This window comes from Chionomys nivalis, chromosome 11 (assembly GCF_950005125.1).
Source record: "Chionomys nivalis chromosome 11, mChiNiv1.1, whole genome shotgun sequence".
Classification (NCBI taxonomy): Eukaryota; Metazoa; Chordata; class Mammalia; order Rodentia; family Cricetidae; genus Chionomys; species Chionomys nivalis.
The window spans coordinates 82,321,365-82,338,961 of record NC_080096.1 but is presented as its reverse complement, the minus strand read 5'-3'; the positions used below and the strand labels follow the sequence as shown (position 1 = coordinate 82,338,961).

The 17,597-nt window shown below is 45.7% G+C and overlaps 2 protein-coding genes across 6 annotated transcripts in view; one reads left to right on the top strand and one right to left on the bottom strand.

Moving 5' to 3' along the window:
* The window catches only part of Slc31a1 (solute carrier family 31 member 1), a 28,646-nt gene extending 23,425 nt beyond the window's left edge, over window positions 1–5,221 (top strand). Inside the window, exons 4-5 of the mRNA XM_057785494.1 lie at window positions 1,308–1,476; window positions 2,062–5,221. Coding sequence (XP_057641477.1) covers window positions 1,308–1,476; window positions 2,062–2,263 — 371 coding nt within the window. The 3' untranslated portion in view covers window positions 2,264–5,221. The remainder of the gene's footprint in view (window positions 1–1,307; window positions 1,477–2,061) is intronic.
* Window positions 5,222–6,563: 1,342 nt separating this feature from the next.
* On the bottom strand, window positions 6,564–17,507 carry Cdc26 (cell division cycle 26). 5 transcript variants are annotated; one of them, XM_057785515.1, is made up of 4 exons: window positions 17,376–17,507; window positions 15,256–15,364; window positions 11,814–12,000; window positions 6,564–7,794 (listed from the first exon to the last, which is right to left on the bottom strand). In XM_057785515.1, the coding sequence occupies exons 3-4, from the start codon at window positions 11,892–11,894 to the stop codon at window positions 7,618–7,620; spliced, it is 258 nt and encodes an 85-aa protein (XP_057641498.1). In that variant the 5' UTR covers window positions 11,895–12,000; window positions 15,256–15,364; window positions 17,376–17,507; the 3' UTR covers window positions 6,564–7,617. The 5 variants fall into 5 exon arrangements, with proteins under 5 accessions (XP_057641498.1, XP_057641501.1, XP_057641502.1 ...); XM_057785518.1 differs by having other exon boundaries at window positions 11,814–11,935; XM_057785519.1 differs by lacking the exon at window positions 17,376–17,507 and adding an exon at window positions 17,214–17,360 and having other exon boundaries at window positions 11,814–11,935.
* Between the last annotated feature and the right edge of the window lie 90 nt (window positions 17,508–17,597).

Here is a 17,597-nt window from a genome sequence, read left to right as displayed (position 1 = left end):
CGTGGTGTATCATGGTCACTTTTTTTGTGGTAGCTGTCGCCTGTCTTTTTGTATCTGTCATGTATTGGTATGCTTTTACATTTAAATGCAATCGCATGAGCTTAATGGTCACTTAAGCTACTTTAGGTACCAAGCTTATTTCTGAAATAAACTAATTTGATTTTGGAGATGGTGGCAGAAGCATTTAGTTCAAGTAGTACCTTAAATTTAAATAGTCACAGAAATACATTCATCTGGGGCTGGAGACGTAGAAGGAGCGGCGGGCTGTGTTCTCGCCAAGCTCCCGCACAGCTAGCTTTATACCCGAAATAACAACAACACACAAATTGTATTCATTTAAACACTGCCTGGCCCATTAGTTTCAGCCTCTTATTGGCTAATTCTCACTTCTTGCTTTAACCCATATTTCATAATCTGTGTAGCACCACGAGGTGGTGGCTTACCGGGAAAGACTCTAGCCTACGTCCATCTTGGAGAGGAGAACTATAGTGTCTGCCTCACTGCCTTCTTCCTCCCAGCATTCTATTCTGTCTTCCCTGCCTACCTATGTTCTGACCTATCAGGCCAAGCAGTTTTCTTTATTAATTAGCCAATGAAAGCAACATGGAGAGGTGGCTCAGAAGTTAAGAGCACTCACTGCTCTTCTAGAGGTCCTGAGTTCAATTCCCATCAACCACATGTAATGAGATCTGGTGCCCTCTACTGGCCTATAGGGATATATGTAGGCAGAATACTGTATACATAATAAGTAAATAAATCTTTGAAAAAAAAGAAATAAATTCATCTTATCAATTCATATATATATATATATATACATATTGAAATGCCTATTCAAAATATAGGAGTAGCACTTTTTAAAACAGGTTGTTCTGGCTGGCTGTGACGGTACACTCCTGCAATCCCAGTGCTCAGGAGGCAGAGACAGGAGACTCTCCAGAAGATCAAGATCAACCTGGGCCACACAACAAAACCCTGTTAAACAACAAAACAACAGCTGACTATTCCTTTTTTCAGAATTCTAGATAATGTTTTTGGTTATAATCAGAAAGGAAATATGTTCTTGAGCGAGACGGTGATTTTTCGATAACATCTTATCTCTGCTGAGTGGGTAAAGAGGCAACCATCCAATTATTCACAAACTAAGACTAATACTTTTTCCATTTTTTTTTTTTTTTGAGGTAGTTACTTGTCATGTAGCTCAGGCTGACCCCACTCATAACCCTGAGTGTAGGCGGGTGCCCCTGGACCCAGCAGCTGGCTGATCATTTTGTCTGTGCCATTACCTCCTCCTCTCCTTCCTTCCTTAGAGATGGCTGGAGCTTTCGTAGCTGTGTTTTTACTAGCAATGTTTTATGAAGGACTCAAGATCGCCAGAGAAGGTCTGCTGCGTAAGTCTCAAGTCAGCATTCGCTACAATTCCATGCCTGTCCCAGGACCAAACGGAACCATCCTTATGGAGACACACAAAACTGTTGGGTAAGATGGAACAGATCCAAATGAAAGTTCTAGAGAGCTGTCTTAACAAAGCACGTATTTTTTTTTCTTCCTGAGTTGGTGATTCCATGTAACTTTAGAAGTTCCCACTTGTGGGTTATTGGACTTGCAGTCTGCAAAGGCACTTACATGTTGTTCTAAGTTGCAAGTGTTTGCCACTTTTGGAGAAGTTGAAAGGAATCCAATTTTTTAAAATCTTTGCTAAATAGTAGTGGTTATTTTAAGAATGTATAGTCAAGATATAAAAAGAATGGCAGAATGCAATTGACTCCTTTCTGTCGAGAGTTAACTCTAGTCAAGCATGATGCAAGCCTGTAATCCCAGCACTGAGAGCTGGAGGATCAGAATTCAAGGCCATTCTCGGCTGCACAGTGAACTAGAGACCAGCTTGAGGAAAATTGAAAGTTCTGTCTTGCCAAATACACACGCGCGCGCACACATGCACGCTGAGTTTCCAGGATAGCTGTGGTGCGGTCCAGTGGAAGGCTGTGCTAACAGCTGCAGCTAGCTGTTCTCTTGACCTGCAGACTCCCAAGTCTGACTTTGCTGTCTCTGTTTACTCCCCAGGCAACAGATGCTGAGCTTCCCCCACCTCCTGCAGACAGTGCTGCACATTATCCAGGTGGTCATCAGCTACTTCCTCATGCTCATCTTCATGACCTACAATGGGTACCTATGCATCGCAGTAGCAGCAGGGGCGGGGACAGGATACTTCCTCTTCAGCTGGAAGAAGGCAGTGGTAGTGGACATCACAGAGCATTGCCATTAACATCAGACTCCACATGTGGCCTTAGCGATTGCTGTGGGAAGCATCTTGGGACCGAAAGATATGATTCCCTCTCCAATCATCCCTTCTCTCTCCTGTCTCTATGCACACACACTTACTGAATAGAGGCTTAGTTGACTGTCTCTGAGTAGTGGTTCTTCTAATAAGATGAAATTGACATTTCTCTTGAGAAGTCACCTGTGGGATGTCTTCTCCCTCATAATCCTGAGCCTTGTCTAATCCAGGTAGCTTCCTAGTTAATAACTTGGTTATCTGCTTTTTATTTTTCTGTTTTGGGGGTTTTGTGTATTTTTGTTTTAAATAGATAATATGTGGGTGGAATTCTGGGTCAGTGATAGAAAAGGATTTTAACTTCAAACACAATTGATGGTAATTAGGGACATCTCACCCAACTTGGGACTTCAGTTTCATACTAGAAAATAATCTCAGCTTAACTCAGTGAGTGGGAACACATAGTGCCTTTCTCTAGGTGTGATGTGTTACACCAAAGTACTGGTAGAGCGTGGAGAGTGGTTAGGGACTACAGGCATCGAGTTTGTGGAGTAGGTATTCTTGCTCTCTCATCAACTTGTGTTTCCACGTAACACTTTGATTAGAAATGAACTTACCAATCAAAACAAAAACAGAACAATCAATTTGAGACTATAGAAATAGAGATTGTTAAATAAAACCATTGGCATTTTCCTTTGACTCAGACATTGGTTTGTCCCAAATGAACAAAGCAAAAGTTTGTAATTTTTTCCTATTATTGTGTGTTTTCCTCGAAACAAATGATTTTCAAACTTTAGAATGTTTCAGAGTCACCAGAGGGCTTCTTGTTAAGACAATACTTGGTGGACCTCAATCCTAGTGCTACCACATTTTCATTTCTAAGTTTCTAGGTGATATTTCTGCTGACAATCTAGAGGATTACCCTGAGTTGGCATTAAAATAGCAAAGTTGTACCTGGAAGGGACAGAGGGTGGGGCTACCTGGTACCCAGCATGAGAATCTGAACTGCTGGTTGGTAGGTGGTGTCTTGGGCATGTGTCACACCTAAATGCTGCTGGCTAATACTTAGTCATTCCACAAACTTTTATTTAGCTCCAGATACACTTTCTGTGTGCTCACAACACACTCGTGTGGACTATAGCCAGAGTGCACACATGTATACAAAGTCTCTAGTCCTTTCTGTGTGCTCACAACACACTCGTGTGGACTATAGCCAGAGTGCACACATGTATACAAAGTCTCTAGTCCTTTCTGTGTGCTCACAACACACTTGCATAGATCACAGTGGCCAAAACCCCTTTTCTCAGTAAATCCCACTGAATGTTCTGTCAATCATTAGTCTGCAGGCTTGTTCCCAAACTACCTCTTTAAAGTGATTCTTCCTATGCTAGTCTGTTATACCCTGCCCTTTTTGGTGCTAGATCCAGTTGTGCCTCGGAGCAGAAGAAACAAACCTGCTGTCTTGTTGGCCAGTATTGTGATTCTGAAGTTTGTACTTTCTATGGGTGCCAATTAAACATCGAGAACAAGGAATATATACTTTGGTGGCTTTGAACCAAGAAAGGGTTATAAGCCTACTGGATGAACGCTAAAAAATCTAAGAAGTTAACTTTAGAGCTTTGCTTTTCTCTTAGTTCAATCTTGCACAGTGAATGACAGGTACTGACAGAGCCCAACTTTATAGTGCAAATCGCCTGTTGTTCAAGGAATAATAAACCCAGGGCAAGACAGAAACCACATAGTGGTGACCCTGGTGCTTTCTAGAGATCTCCAGATGAGCTGCTATAAAACACCTTCCAGGGGCTGAGATGCAGCTCAGATATGGATCACTTCTCTAGCATAAGTCAGGTTAAAATATAGCCTTGTTTAACCCCAAAAATCCTAAAAATAAAGCATATGCTATAAGAAACAGGACCTTATCAGTAAGGTGAGAAGAACCAAGGCCAGTTAGGACAAGGTGCTATGAGTCTGAAACCAAGAGAAACCTCACTCTGACATGGTTCTTCAGGGGAGATTCAGGTTAGAAGCGGTCTACTACAAACCTGCACTTGAAGCCGGGCGGTGGTGGCGCACGCCTTTAATCCCAGCACTCGGGAGGCAGAGGTCGGCGGATCTCTGTGATTTCAAGTTTCGAGGCCAGCCTGGTCTACAAGAGCTAGTTCCAGGATAGGAACCAAAAGCTACGGAGAAACCCTATCTCGAAAAATCCAAAAAAAAAAAAAACCAAAAAAACAAAAAAAACCCTGCACTTGAGATCCCAGACTAGGTTCTAGAGGGTGTGGTTAGTACAGGAAGAGGTAAAGCTTAAATCATATGCTCTTGAACTTTAATGCCCAGCTCCTGTGTGTCTGGATTTCTTTCGCACCTGCCTACTTTTCCCTTTCTGTCTTTATCCCAGGCAGCTTAGTTTTTAAAGTCTGTTTCCTGATGCAGTAGACATTCAATGCTGTGGTTACAATTATACCAATTAGAAGTTGGTATTTACAAACCAGGTAGAGGTCTTAAGTTTGCTTCAAGAAGCAGTCGCCCCATTAGAATTTCTATAAAGCTAGTTAAAGGATTACCTTTCTCCAGAGTTAGATCCAAAATGGAAGAACACTCAACACCCCATTGCCCACATGTGGAACCTCCTCAGCAATCCATCAGAGTTTTACTACTATGGTAAGGTTGTCCCAAACTCTCTTTCAGACTGTGGGCCTAGGTTCCTTACTAGAATCAGGAAAGTGAGGCAGGGCGTACATCGTATCATTTAATCTTGAGCCTGCCCTTTCCAGCCACTTCCTTAGGGTCATCTAAATGACAAGTCTGCATTTGACGTAATGCCTTAAACACTGGCTCTACATTTCACGTTGACTGTTTCAGAGACTGTGAGCTCCCAGAGAGCAGGATTGGTGGAACGGGAATGGTTTAAGTGTTGTGTGCAAGAGAACAAAATAAACATCTTGATTTTGTGAGTCCATGCATATCTGTCTACCCAAAGTAGTTTCCAAATAGCCGGTCTTCAGTTTGGGGGTACAGGGGAACACAGGGCGATTTTCCTTTTGGGCAAGAATTTTATTAAGAGTTACTAACAGCATGAAAATACAGACAGCAACATGACAAGGTCTGAGAGTTCAGGCCTCAGCTCCAGTCAGGCTATCTCTAATTCTTGGTAGCAGGGAGAGGGAGGGGATTCCAAAGGAATGCAGCACTCTGGAGATAGAAGTGAGGAGGAGGGGAACATACAGGTAGCAGATGTGCCCCCACCAGAAGACCTGGTCTGTAAGTCTCCTAGGGAAACAAAGTGGAATCCAAGCACCTGGGTATTGTGTTTACAGATGCTCCACAATGTGTCTGTCTCTGTAGCAGCAGGGATCTCTCAGAACCAGACATGGAGATGGAGATAGAGAGGGCTGCAGATGGGCATAACTTTAGCAGTGTCTGGACTGGACTTGTAACACAGTGAGATGGACTGTTGTAAAAACAAATGGCTATGGGTACAGTTCCGTGGTTGAATGCTTGATTAGTGTGCCTTTCTAAGGCTCTGGGTTCGATCCCTAGCATGCTTTGTGTGTGCACTCACATACACAAAGGAGTAATAACACCTTTTAAGTTAAAAGCATTCTGGATAAGGTACCCCATACAAGACAGGCATATCTAAGCCATATTATGCTTTTACTATCTATTGATTATTCTGTCCCTGAAGACATAGGAAATGAAAGGTCGCTCTTCTGAGTAAGGTCAGTATCATTACAAGCACCTGGCTAACCTCCTGGGTACTGGTAATCTGGAAATGAACAGATCCTAAGGAACACAGAATTGAAATATATAATGTAGTTGTTCCCAAAAAGATTAGCAATTGTAGTAAGTCCTAGTCTACTGAAAAATAATTGTCTCATTCTGTTAAATAAGAAAACATGGAGATTTTTGGAAAGCTGAAAATAGAAACTTCTCTCCCCACACACTGCTTTCAGACAAGAACACTAAGAAAGTAATATAGTAAAGGCCATTTAGAAGCATGGGCTTGGAAAGCAGACTGCCCAGGGTTCAAATCTCCTACCTACCACTCCAAGGATGAGCTCTGGTTCCCTCTCAGGAGTTAAGGGTGTCTGCATGAGTCACTCAGCACTGTCTTACACAGACCATGCCAACTATTAGTACAAAAGGCAAGACATGCAGAAACATAAAAACAACTGTGGAAAGTCCTACTGGAGAGTTGCAGTAGAGAGGGACTGACTGATGCAGGCAGACGCTTTTTCTCCTTGCCCTTCTATAAGGCCTTTGCAGGCTGCAATAACATAAGTCCCCAATCTATAGCCTGTGTCTTGGGTTTTATTGTTTTTTTAAAACAGTAAGATAACAGGACTTAGGGGTCAACAATAAAACTGGAATAAAGGTTTTGTAAAAAGAAGTTTGGAGCAGGAAGAGGAAGCTACACAATTCCCTTTTATCTCTACCTTCCTATTTATATCACTCAGGAACTATCCAGAAGCCTGGGTAAACCCAGCTAATGAGTCTCTTTGAAACTTGATTCCAGATGTTCTGGCTTCCACAGCCAGTACTTCTTCTGTCCCTAAATTTTATGGTATAATGGGGCATGGTGCAAAAGTATCTAGAGTTCAGATGGGTTCCTGCTGCACAGATTCTCAGAGGCATCCCAAAGGAAGAATTAGAGTGGCCCGTGCTGTTGGAAATGTCCGTGTCTCCCTCGCTGTATGAAGTCTTTCTGTAAATGAATCTGACTCGTTTTGTTTGTTCATTAGAATCCAATCTCCATGAGGGTAGGAGTCTTTGTCTTGGTTTGGTTTTAGACATTCTGAGACAAGATTTTACTCTGTTGCCCAGACTAGCCTCCAACTCATGAGACTGCTACCTCAGCCTTCCAAGTGCTAGATTATAGGCATGAACACACTCATCTGGAATCTCTGTTGCTTGCAGGATGGTCAGCAGTCACCAAATACTGAATAAACAGGTGAAGTGAAAGTTCAGAGGATCAACTGCGGGTTCGGGGTCCTTTTGTAAAGACAAGGAAGATGACATCACCTCTGGCAGCGTTTACCTCTCAGAACTGGGAACTTCATTGCTACTACTTTTAGGGATGTCTCACATTTTTCCAAAAATATATTTAATTTTAAAAACAAAAATCAGGTAAATTTTCCACAGTTCAACTTTCCAGAAACAAGCCAGAATTTGGCTTCTAGCTTATCAAAAAAGTTGAACAGCAGTAATTTCATGCAGACATTATTCCTCTCTGCAGGAGACAGAAAACATTATCCTTGGTTGTACACACTTAATTCTCTAAATGTGTTCTGTATTTCTGACATCATTTTATTTCATTCCAGAGGTCTGGCATGCAGAATTCATCTCTAAAACTCGAAGTTTCCAAACTGAGATGTGCGGTTGCTGGGCTTAGGTTGGGGTTTATAACCAATTCGATCATTAATCATTTGTTCCCGGCTTTTGGGGTCACTGCTAAGCCCAGCGGCCCCTTCTCCATCACTGGTTCCTACACCTTCCACATCTTCCTTCTGTTTCTTGCGTGTCTGAAAGTACAAAAAAGAAAAGAAAAACATTCTTTCAATTAGCAAATGTTTAGCTAGCACTTACCATGTATTGGGTATTGGGTTAGGGGCTAATAAGCAATAAACTGATATCCCCAGTGTAGGCTAGTTAAGAAGGATACAGGCGTTCCAGTATATCACTGTCTAGAAGGCAATGAGCATGGAGGTACAGGGTTCTAATGAAGTCCACAATTCCAAAGAGACACAAAGAGAGGGTGGCGAGGAATTCTGGGTACGGAACAAAGGCCCAGCATGAACCCACAGTTGGAGACAGTGGAGAAGAGGCAGCAAAAGGTTTTCAAGCAAACTATGCTTAATGAGAACAAGTGAACAACAAGGCTAGTAGTCGCCAAAACCATAGCCTTGCTGGACATGGTGGCACACGCCTTTAATCCCAGCACTCTGGAGACAGCTCTGTGAGTTCAAGGCCAGCCTGGTCTAAAGAGTGAGTTTTAAGACAGCCAAGATGGTTACATAGAGAAACCCTGTCTCAAAAGAGGAAAAAAATAAAAAAATAAACCTACAGCCTGACCGGCTCCACACAGCTACGGTATCACAAAAAAAGATGATGCTACCTGGGGTAAGTCATTTTATAAAGTAATCATTTGTTTATTGGTGATGCTAGGAATTGTGAAAGCCTCTAAATGCATTTGTAAGCTCCCTCAACCCTAAGACATTTTTCTAAAACCTTACACTCACTCTCTCTTGGAAACGGGACAGTGGCCCACACACACACATGCTGGACTGCTCATCCTCCTGTGTCCTTGTGAATAATCTTCAAACCGTTGGACTCTAGCGTCCAAACACCGAGGAGGAGTCGCCCCCAGAGACCACCTCACACACCACAGCCAATGCAAAAGCATGAGGGTTTTATTAATTCTGTCATGACAGGGTCCCTCAGCATTCGGGAAGCCGAGAGACCCCGAATAGATGGCACAGGCTACTTTTAAAGGAGAAGGTCACAAAATCAAGGGGGGTTGTGATTGGCTAATTTAAAAGGGCTATTACCAATAATTGGAGAGCTGTTGCCAGATCAGATGAGGTAAGAGATCATTTTTACCCCGTTTCCCAGAGGACTGAATCAAAACATACGTATATGGGTAACTGTTCAGGAACTGAGTACGTGCATGTGTAGCTGTTAGGTGCTTGGTTCCCAGGGGAGGAGGGGAAGCACTATGGCACAGAGGCTGAGAGGATTCAAAATTGTCAGGAATGGCTTCAGGATTGTCTTAAAGTCTTACAGAAACTCATCATTTCCAGGGCTGAAGATGAATGCCTATAATACAAGCACTCAGGAATCTGAAGCAAAAGATCACAATGAGTTTCAGGCCAACCTGGATTACACAGTGAGACCCTGTCTCAAAAAACAAAAAGAGCAAAACCTCATCTTTAATAATATACTACCAATATGAATTCTTAAAAAGCAAAAAAAGAATTGGACTGGCAAGACAGCTCTGTGAGTAAAGATAATTACTTGCCAAGCCTGAGTCTGAATTAAATTCCAGGAATAAATGTGGTAAAAGAAGGGAAATAGCTAGTGGTGGTGGTGCACGCCTTTAATCCCAGCACTCAGGAAGCAGAGGCCAGCCTGGTTGACAAGAGCTAGTTCCAGGACAGGCTCCTAAGCTACAGTGAAACCCTGTCTCGGGGAAAAAAAAAAGGAGAGAACTAACTCCTGCATCTTGTGCTCTGGCTGCCACAGGCTCTATGGCATGAGGACACTCTTTCACACACACTGTGGACTACTCCCTTCGTATACTGTAAAGATTTGTTACTCAAATTGGTTTAATAAAATACTTACTGGCCAGTAGCCAGGCAAAATATATAGGTGGAACAGCCAAACTGAGACTGCTGGGAGGAAGAAACGCCGAGTCAAGGAGATGCCAGCCAGCCAAGGAAGCAGGACGTATAGAAAATGAGGTAAAAAGCAATGAGCCACTTGGCAAAGCATAGGGTTAATTTAAGTGTAAGAGTTAGATAGTAACAAGCCTCATCTATTGGCCAAGCATTTATAATTAATTTTAAGCCTCTGTGTCAGTTATCTGGGACCCAGCAGGCAGGGCAGAAACTTGCACCCAACACATACACACACACACACACACACACACACACACACACAGAACAAAAAACTGAGGCACACTACAGTTTCTGGAATGAAGAGCAAGAGAAACCTAAGTTGTCAGTCTTCCCAATTACATGCTGGGTACATGAAAGATGTAATGTCCCCTATCATATAAATAAAGTTCCTCCAAGAGCAGCAACTGCAAATAGGCTTGGAGGGAGGGAGCCCTCCTCTGGGAAGAGTAAGAGCTTAATGTACTAATCCTTGCCTACAAGGGGCTTCTGGCCCAGCTGAAGAAGAAAGACCAACAGAGAGTTAAACAGAGTGGGGGCACCTACAAGAGGTCAGTCAACACTGGGTGGTGAGTGAACTTAACCCAGCTGAGTCAAGATGAGGCGGCCTTGGCCTGATAAAGGGATAGGATACATTGAGCAAAGGGAACAGAGTACACAGCACTGAGATTAAAGATAACTGGGCAGATAAGGGAGAGATGGGCACAGCCTAAGTCATAAAGGGCCTCATGGACCATGCCTAGGGATTTGGACTTCATCCTGAAGGCATGGAAGAATTTATTTTTAGTAATGGATATCTAATATTGTACAGCAAAGCCAAATTTAGAAAATATACAGCTGCCAGGTGTAGTCTTGTACGCCTTTAACTGCAGAACTCAAGAAGCAGATGCTAATGTTAAGTTCAAGGCCAGCCTGGTCTACATAATGGGTTCCAGGCCAGACAGGGCTACACAATGAGATCCTGTCTCAGACAAAAACAAAAGGAAACACATATAGAGTACTCCACTACAGGCTGGATTCTAGAGATCCAATGGTAAAGAAAATGGATAGGATTTCTTTAATCAAAGTCCTAATGTAAAAGATTTTACAATAAGCAACTAAGTGATTGCAAGAAGCAGCTGAAGGTTCAGTGAGAGTATTTGTCTCACATGTATAAGGTCCTAGGTTAATCTCTGACACTGAGACTCAGTTCTAACAAACGCTGACAGGCTGTAATGGGGCTCAGCTGGTAGAGTGCCTAGCAAGCACAAACCTGGAGACTAGAGAGATCTCAGACTAAGGGAAAACATGATATTATTCTGCATAAACGACTCCTAATGACATACTGCTATACCCATAGACCAGTGTCTTGCTCAGCCCCATCAGAGAGGTTTCTTCTTGTACGAGATGGAAATTAGCACAGACCCACAACCGGACAATGTGTAGAGAGTGAAGACTTTGAAGCACTCAGTCCTAAATAAAATGTCTTCCTCAAACCCATCCCCTCAAGGCTCGGGGATCTATGTGGAAAAGGAGGCAGGCAGGTTGTTAGAGTCAGAGGTGAAGAGGGATGGCCCCGAGGAGACAGCGCCTTCTAGCCACAACAGGACTCATGCACACATGCACTCACAGAGACTGTGCAGCACATAAAAGACCTGCACAGGTTCAAGCCAGACAGGGTACCAGCACTGAGGGAGAAGTAGACAGACACGGGGTCCCAGCCCTAACCAAGAAGCTACCTGCAACTGACATTACTGCCAAAGGGAAAATCAGTTTTCCCCAATATCTTCAATATCATTGGATATACCACCCACACTCCTGACTCAACTCAACGCCCAGGAGTAGTTGGTCAACACAAAATGAACTCAATGGTATTTTTGTGGACTTTTTGTTTCTTGTTTGGGGATTTGTTTTTGAGAGAGGAAAAAACATAAATTTGAGTGAGTAATGGGAGGTATTGGGGCTGGGGAGAACATGACCAAAATATATGAAAAAGTTAATAGACAGAGTGATGTAAGAAGAAGAACTGTAAAGGGGTCATTTCCTCTGCTCCGGTCGCCGTCACGGGAAACATGTTGTTCTGAGGTACCTGTAAAGCACCCAATAGATTTCACACAGGCTGTTGGTAGAGTCTGAGGTTCCCTAACAACCGGAAAGTGAGTCCTTACCTCCAAGTCCTTCCGAATGCTCTCAAACTCATCAATGTCATCGAGCTTGAGCTCCAGGCGTGTTGGCTTCCGCCGCAGCATACTGAAGTCAGCACTGGCAGTCACACCCAGTGAGCTACGGGCTATCAGAAATGGCAAGAGAGGAAAAAACTTCGGGTGGCAAATCTCAGCTACAAACAGATGAATTCTGTAAGCATGAATAATAAAATAAATGGAACATTAACTCATTTAGAGTTCATGCATAGACTTCAAACTCTTTAAGCCTCTGTTTATTGCTGGGGGCTATGGGGATGGTTACGATCATATCTACGCTCTTGCAGAGGACACAAATTCAATTCCCAGCTTCTAACTAACTGCCAGCTTCAGGGGCACAGATGCCTATGACCTCCTCGGACACCTGCATTCATGTGCATATACCTACATACACAAAATTAAAAATAAAATAAAATCTTTAAAAACAAAAGCCAGCAAACTGCCAGTAGAATCTAGGCATCAATCTTTTGGGTTTTTTTTTTTAAAAAACACTTTTTGAGATGCTTTATTCAAAACCTGGGGGACACCACAGATACAGCAGCACAGAAACTATTCTCTGTCCAGAGGTTTTAGGTCAGAAACCAAGCTTGGAACCTCAGACTTAGGTCCCAAGACCCTTCCAGCTGTGAGCTCCCAGGCATGACACCCAACAATCATCTTAATCTTATGCTCCAATAACCTCCAAAGAAATACAGTAGCTAAAAGAAATGGGCTGACTGTAGTGGCATGTGACTCCAGTCCCGACACCCGGGGTCACTTTGACTCCAGCCCCAACACCCGGGGTCACTGTGACTCCAGTCCCGACACCCGGGGTCACTGTGACTCCAGTCCCAACACCCGGGGTCCCTGTGACTCCAGTCCCGACACCCGGGGTCCCTGTGACTCCAGTCCCGACAACACCCGGGCTCACTGTGACTCCAGTCCCGACACCCGGGGTCACTGTGACTCCAGTCCCGACAACACCCGGGGTCACTGTGACTCCAGTCCCGACGACACCCGGGGTCCCTGTGACTCCAGTCCCAACAACACCTGGGGTCCCTGTGACTCCAGTCCCGACACCCGGGGTCACTGTGACTCCAGTCCCGATAACACCCGGGGTCCCTGTGACTCCAGTCCCGACACCCGGGGTCCCTGTGACTCCAGTCCCGACACCCGGGGTCACTGTGACTCCAGTCCCGACGACACCCGGGGTCACTGTGACTCCAGTCCCGACGACACCCGGGGTCACTGTGACTCCAGTCTCGGCACCCGGGGTCCCTGTGACTCCAGTCCCAACGACACCCGGGATCACTGTGACTCCAGTCCCAACACCCGGGGTCCCTGTGACTCCAGTCCCGACGACACCCGGGGTCACTGTGACTCCAGTCCCGATACCCGGGGTCACTGTGACTCCAGTCCCAATAACACCCGGGCTCACTGTGACTCCAGTCCCAACGACACCCGGGGTCACTGTGACTCCAGTCCCAACACCCGGGGTCCCTGTGACTCCAGTCCCGACGACACCCGGGGTCACTGTGACTCCAGTCCCAACACCCGGGGTCCCTGTGACTCCAGTCCCGACGACACCCGGGGTCACTGTGACTCCAGTCCCGACGACACCCGGGGTCCCTGTGACTCCAGTCCCGACGACACCCGGGCTCACTGTGACTCCAGTCCCGACAACACCTGGGCTCACTGTGACTCCAGTCCCGATACCCGGGGTCACTGTGACTCCAGTCCCAATAACACCCGGGCTCACTGTGACTCCAGTCCCGACAACACCCGGGGTCACTGTGACTCCAGTCCCGATAACACCCGAGGTCCCTGTGACTCCAGTCCCGACACCCGGGGTCCCTGTGACTCCAGTCCCGACGACACCCGGGGTCACTGTGACTCCAGTCCCGACGACACCCGGGGTCACTGTGACTCCAGTCCCAACACCCGGGGTCCCTGTGACTCCAGTCCCAACACCCGGGGTCCCTGTGACTCCAGTCCCGACGACACCCGGGGTCACTGTGACTCCAGTCCCGACACCCGGGGTCCCTGTGACTCCAGTCCCGACACCCGGGGTCACTGTGACTCCAGTCCCGGCACCCGGGGTCCCTGTGACTCCAGTCCCGATACCCGGGGTCACTGTGACTCCAATCCCGACGACACCCGGAGTCACTGTGACTCCAGTCCCGACGACACCCGGGCTCACTGTGACTCCAGTCCCGATACCCGGGGTCACTGTGACTCCAGTCCCGACAACACCCGGGGTCACTGTGACTCCAGTCCCGACGACACCCGGGGTCCCTGTGACTCCAGTCCCGACGACACCTGGGGTCCCTGTGACTCCAGTCCCGACACCCGGGGTCACTGTGACTCCAGTCCCGATAACACCCGAGGTCCCTGTGACTCCAGTCCCGATAACACCCGAGGTCCCTGTGACTCCAGTCCCGACACCCGGGGTCCCTGTGACTCCAGTCCCGACGACACCCGGGGTCCCTGTGACTCCAGTCCCGACACCCGGGGTCCCTGTGACTCCAGTCCCGACACCCGGGGTCACTGTGACTCCAGTCCCGATAACACCCGAGGTCCCTGTGACTCCAGTCCCGACACCCGGGGTCACTGTGACTCCAGTCCCGACGACACCCGGGGTCACTGTGACTCCAGTCCCGACGACACCCGGGGTCACTGTGACTCCAGTCCCGGCACTCGGGGTCACCCGAGCCTGGGATTGGAGGCCAGCAAAGAAACAGAAACATATGGAGACCTTGTCTGAAAAAAATAAATAAAAGAAACCAAACGGTTAGGAGTTGGGGAGATGATTGAACAAATAAAAGTACTTTCGGCTCAAGCATGTGGACCTGAGTTCAAATTCACAACACTCAGATAAAGAGCCAGGCATAGTCAGGCAATGATGACACATCCCTTTTATCCCAGCACTTGGGGACAGAGGCAGGCAAATCTCTTAGTTTGAGGCCAGCCTGGTCTACAAAGCAAGTTCCAGGACAGCCAGGGCTACAAAGAAACCCCTGCCTCAAGAAAAAAAGAAAGGAAGGAAGGAAGGAGGGAGGGAGGGAAAGAGAGAGGAAGGGAAGGAGGGAGGGAGGGAGGGAGGGCGGGCAGGAAGGAAGGAAGGCAGACAAACAGAAAGAGAAAGAAAAATAAAGAAAAAGAAAAGAAAAGAAGAAAAAAAGCTGAGCATGGTCTTATAGGGGCCTGAAACCCTGAGCTATGGAGGAATGGGAGATTGCTGGAGTTTGTTGGCTATCAGCCTGGCTCTGAAGTAAGGCAGAGTGTAACACAGCAGGACAGCTCGCAAACATGCTCAGGTCTCAAAGTGTATACACGTATGTATACTCACAGTCACATACACACAACTCTGCTTTCTAGAAACATCATCATGTTAAAACCACAGCTTAACTCTCATGAGAACCACACTTACCAATTCACAGGATTATCCACAGGCTCTAACCAGGTCCTAAATGGTGAATCATTCATTAATCAGATGCTTCCTGTGCTGAGCTGTGGACGTTTAAAGTCACTGTCACAACCTGGGGGAAAACAGACAAGAAAACAGACTATGCCAATCTGGTGTAAGACCAGAACTCAGGCGGGTCCTTCCAGTGCTGCATGAGCACTTAGCGCAGGCTGGGCTGCTCAGGAGTAGCTATGGATGTCAACTCCCTCTGGGAAAAGGTGTCTTGGTGAATTTGAAGGGTGGGAAGATGGAGACCAGTAAGGCCGCAGAAGTTCAAAGTCATTTCATATGGCAAATGAATGCTTGTGTTAACAAAGCCCATGTTTGTTTCAGAAAACAAACTAAGTGAGCTTAGTGCCCGTGGAAGGTGTCATCTCTGTCCTCCATAGCAACTATAATAAGCAAATTTCAGAATAAACTGAGCTATCCAGAGAAAGTGAAACTAACTTTCCTTTAATCCTAGACTTTTCCATTATTGCTTTTTTTTTCTCTTTAGTAACTTTAAAAACGTTTGCTTTTTGAAAAAAAAATTATTATTTTTAGTTATTTTTTTGTTTTTTGTTTTTTTGTTTTTTTTCGAGACAGGGTTTCTCTGTGGCTTTGGAACCTGTCCTGGAACTAGCTCTGTAGACCAGGCTGGTCTCGAACTCACAGAGATCCGCCTGCCTCTGCCTCCCAAGTGCTGGGATTAAAGGCGTGCGTCACCATCGCCCGGCTATTTTTAGTTATTTATTAGTGTTGGTGGAAGCACACAGCCCACAGCCATAATCAGAGGGTAGAGGACAACCTTTGGGAGTCAGTTCTCTTTCTACCACGTGGGATGTCAGGCTTGGTACAGGTTCCTTTACCTACCGAACCACGCCACAGTTCCATTCTTTATATTATTTTAATACAGAAGCCTTGTGAAGCTTGAAAAATTAGTTTTGTAAAATTGAAGCAAACAGTTTAGTTAACAATATCATCCTCCTGGAAGTTACACATAGACCACTAGAGTTAAATGTTAATGATCTAAGGGAAAGTTCTGCAATAGTGTACACACGTATAAATTGCTATTGTATGAATCTAGAATAAAACAAAAGACTACAATGTATACAAATGAAGAAATATTTACCCTTCTCTCGGGAGGCACAGCACAGCCAGGGGTGATATAATCAATACAAAACACTGGCCCATGACTATTCTACGCCTGATACTACCTTCTCCCAGATGGTTAAGTAGGGAAATGGAAGAGGAAGCCAGCTCCAAAGGAAAAGGAAGACATTTAATTAGAGTTTTTCAACTTGTGTACAAAAGGAAAGCCTCACCACTAGAGGGAAGTATTGAGTGCAGGTTAAAAGAGCTCTCCAGCCGCCACAACAGCAATCCTACTACACTATGGCTCCAGAACTACGGGTTAGCTTCATTCCTCACCAGAATTTATTTTCTGTACGCAGTTGAATGACTAAGACAGAATTAGTTCCTTGCTCATAATTTGTGCATTTAGTAAGCACCAGAAGAGGAAGTGCTCCTATAATTGTTTTTGTTTGGGGAAAGAGGCTTAAAGAGCTCACCTGAGTCTGACCAGCTCAGGAAACATGAATAGTTTGGCAATCCCCACAATCTTGATGTAAGGAATAAAAGAATTAAGATAAAATTTAAAAAAACGTATGTCTGATGGCCTAGCAATCAGCGGAGCAAGAGCTGCTCGTACGCACGCTCCCTGACGCCTCCCTGGATCCTTTATCTCAAAGAACACGTACAAAGAATAAGTTGTAAGGTTGTACAACAACAAAAACAAGTAAACCAACAATAAACTAGGCCGCAGCTCCCTGGCCGCGTCTTTATTTTAGGCCTAGAAGATTCTTAGAGTTTAATGTTTTCTTGAAGTCCAAATTTTTACGAAGCCACCCAGTTACCAGAGGCCCTCGGGAGAACTTCCGTACCATCGTGGACAACAGTCTCTTTCTCGGCTCCAAGGATGCACTAGTCTAGGGAGAGATTTCCATGGCAACACAGTCCTCGGCTTCGAGATGACGGAAGTCCTCCCGAAGGAGAACAGAAACCCTCGGTTCGCTCCTAATTACAGTCGAGATCCGCGAACCTACCTCTTTTCAGGCCTCTGCAATTTCCCAGAACCTCAACTCCCACCATGACGCCATAGCTGCACGGCCCGAACTACAGTTCCCAGGCTGCTCCGTGCCTCTCTTCCCACGCGCCTCTTCTCCCGCGAGCTTGTGTCGAACACTCTAAGAGGCCACGCCCCTCGAAGCCAGCCGACGCTTGCCAACTACGACGCCCAGGATTCTCCGCGACTCCCAGAGCAGGGA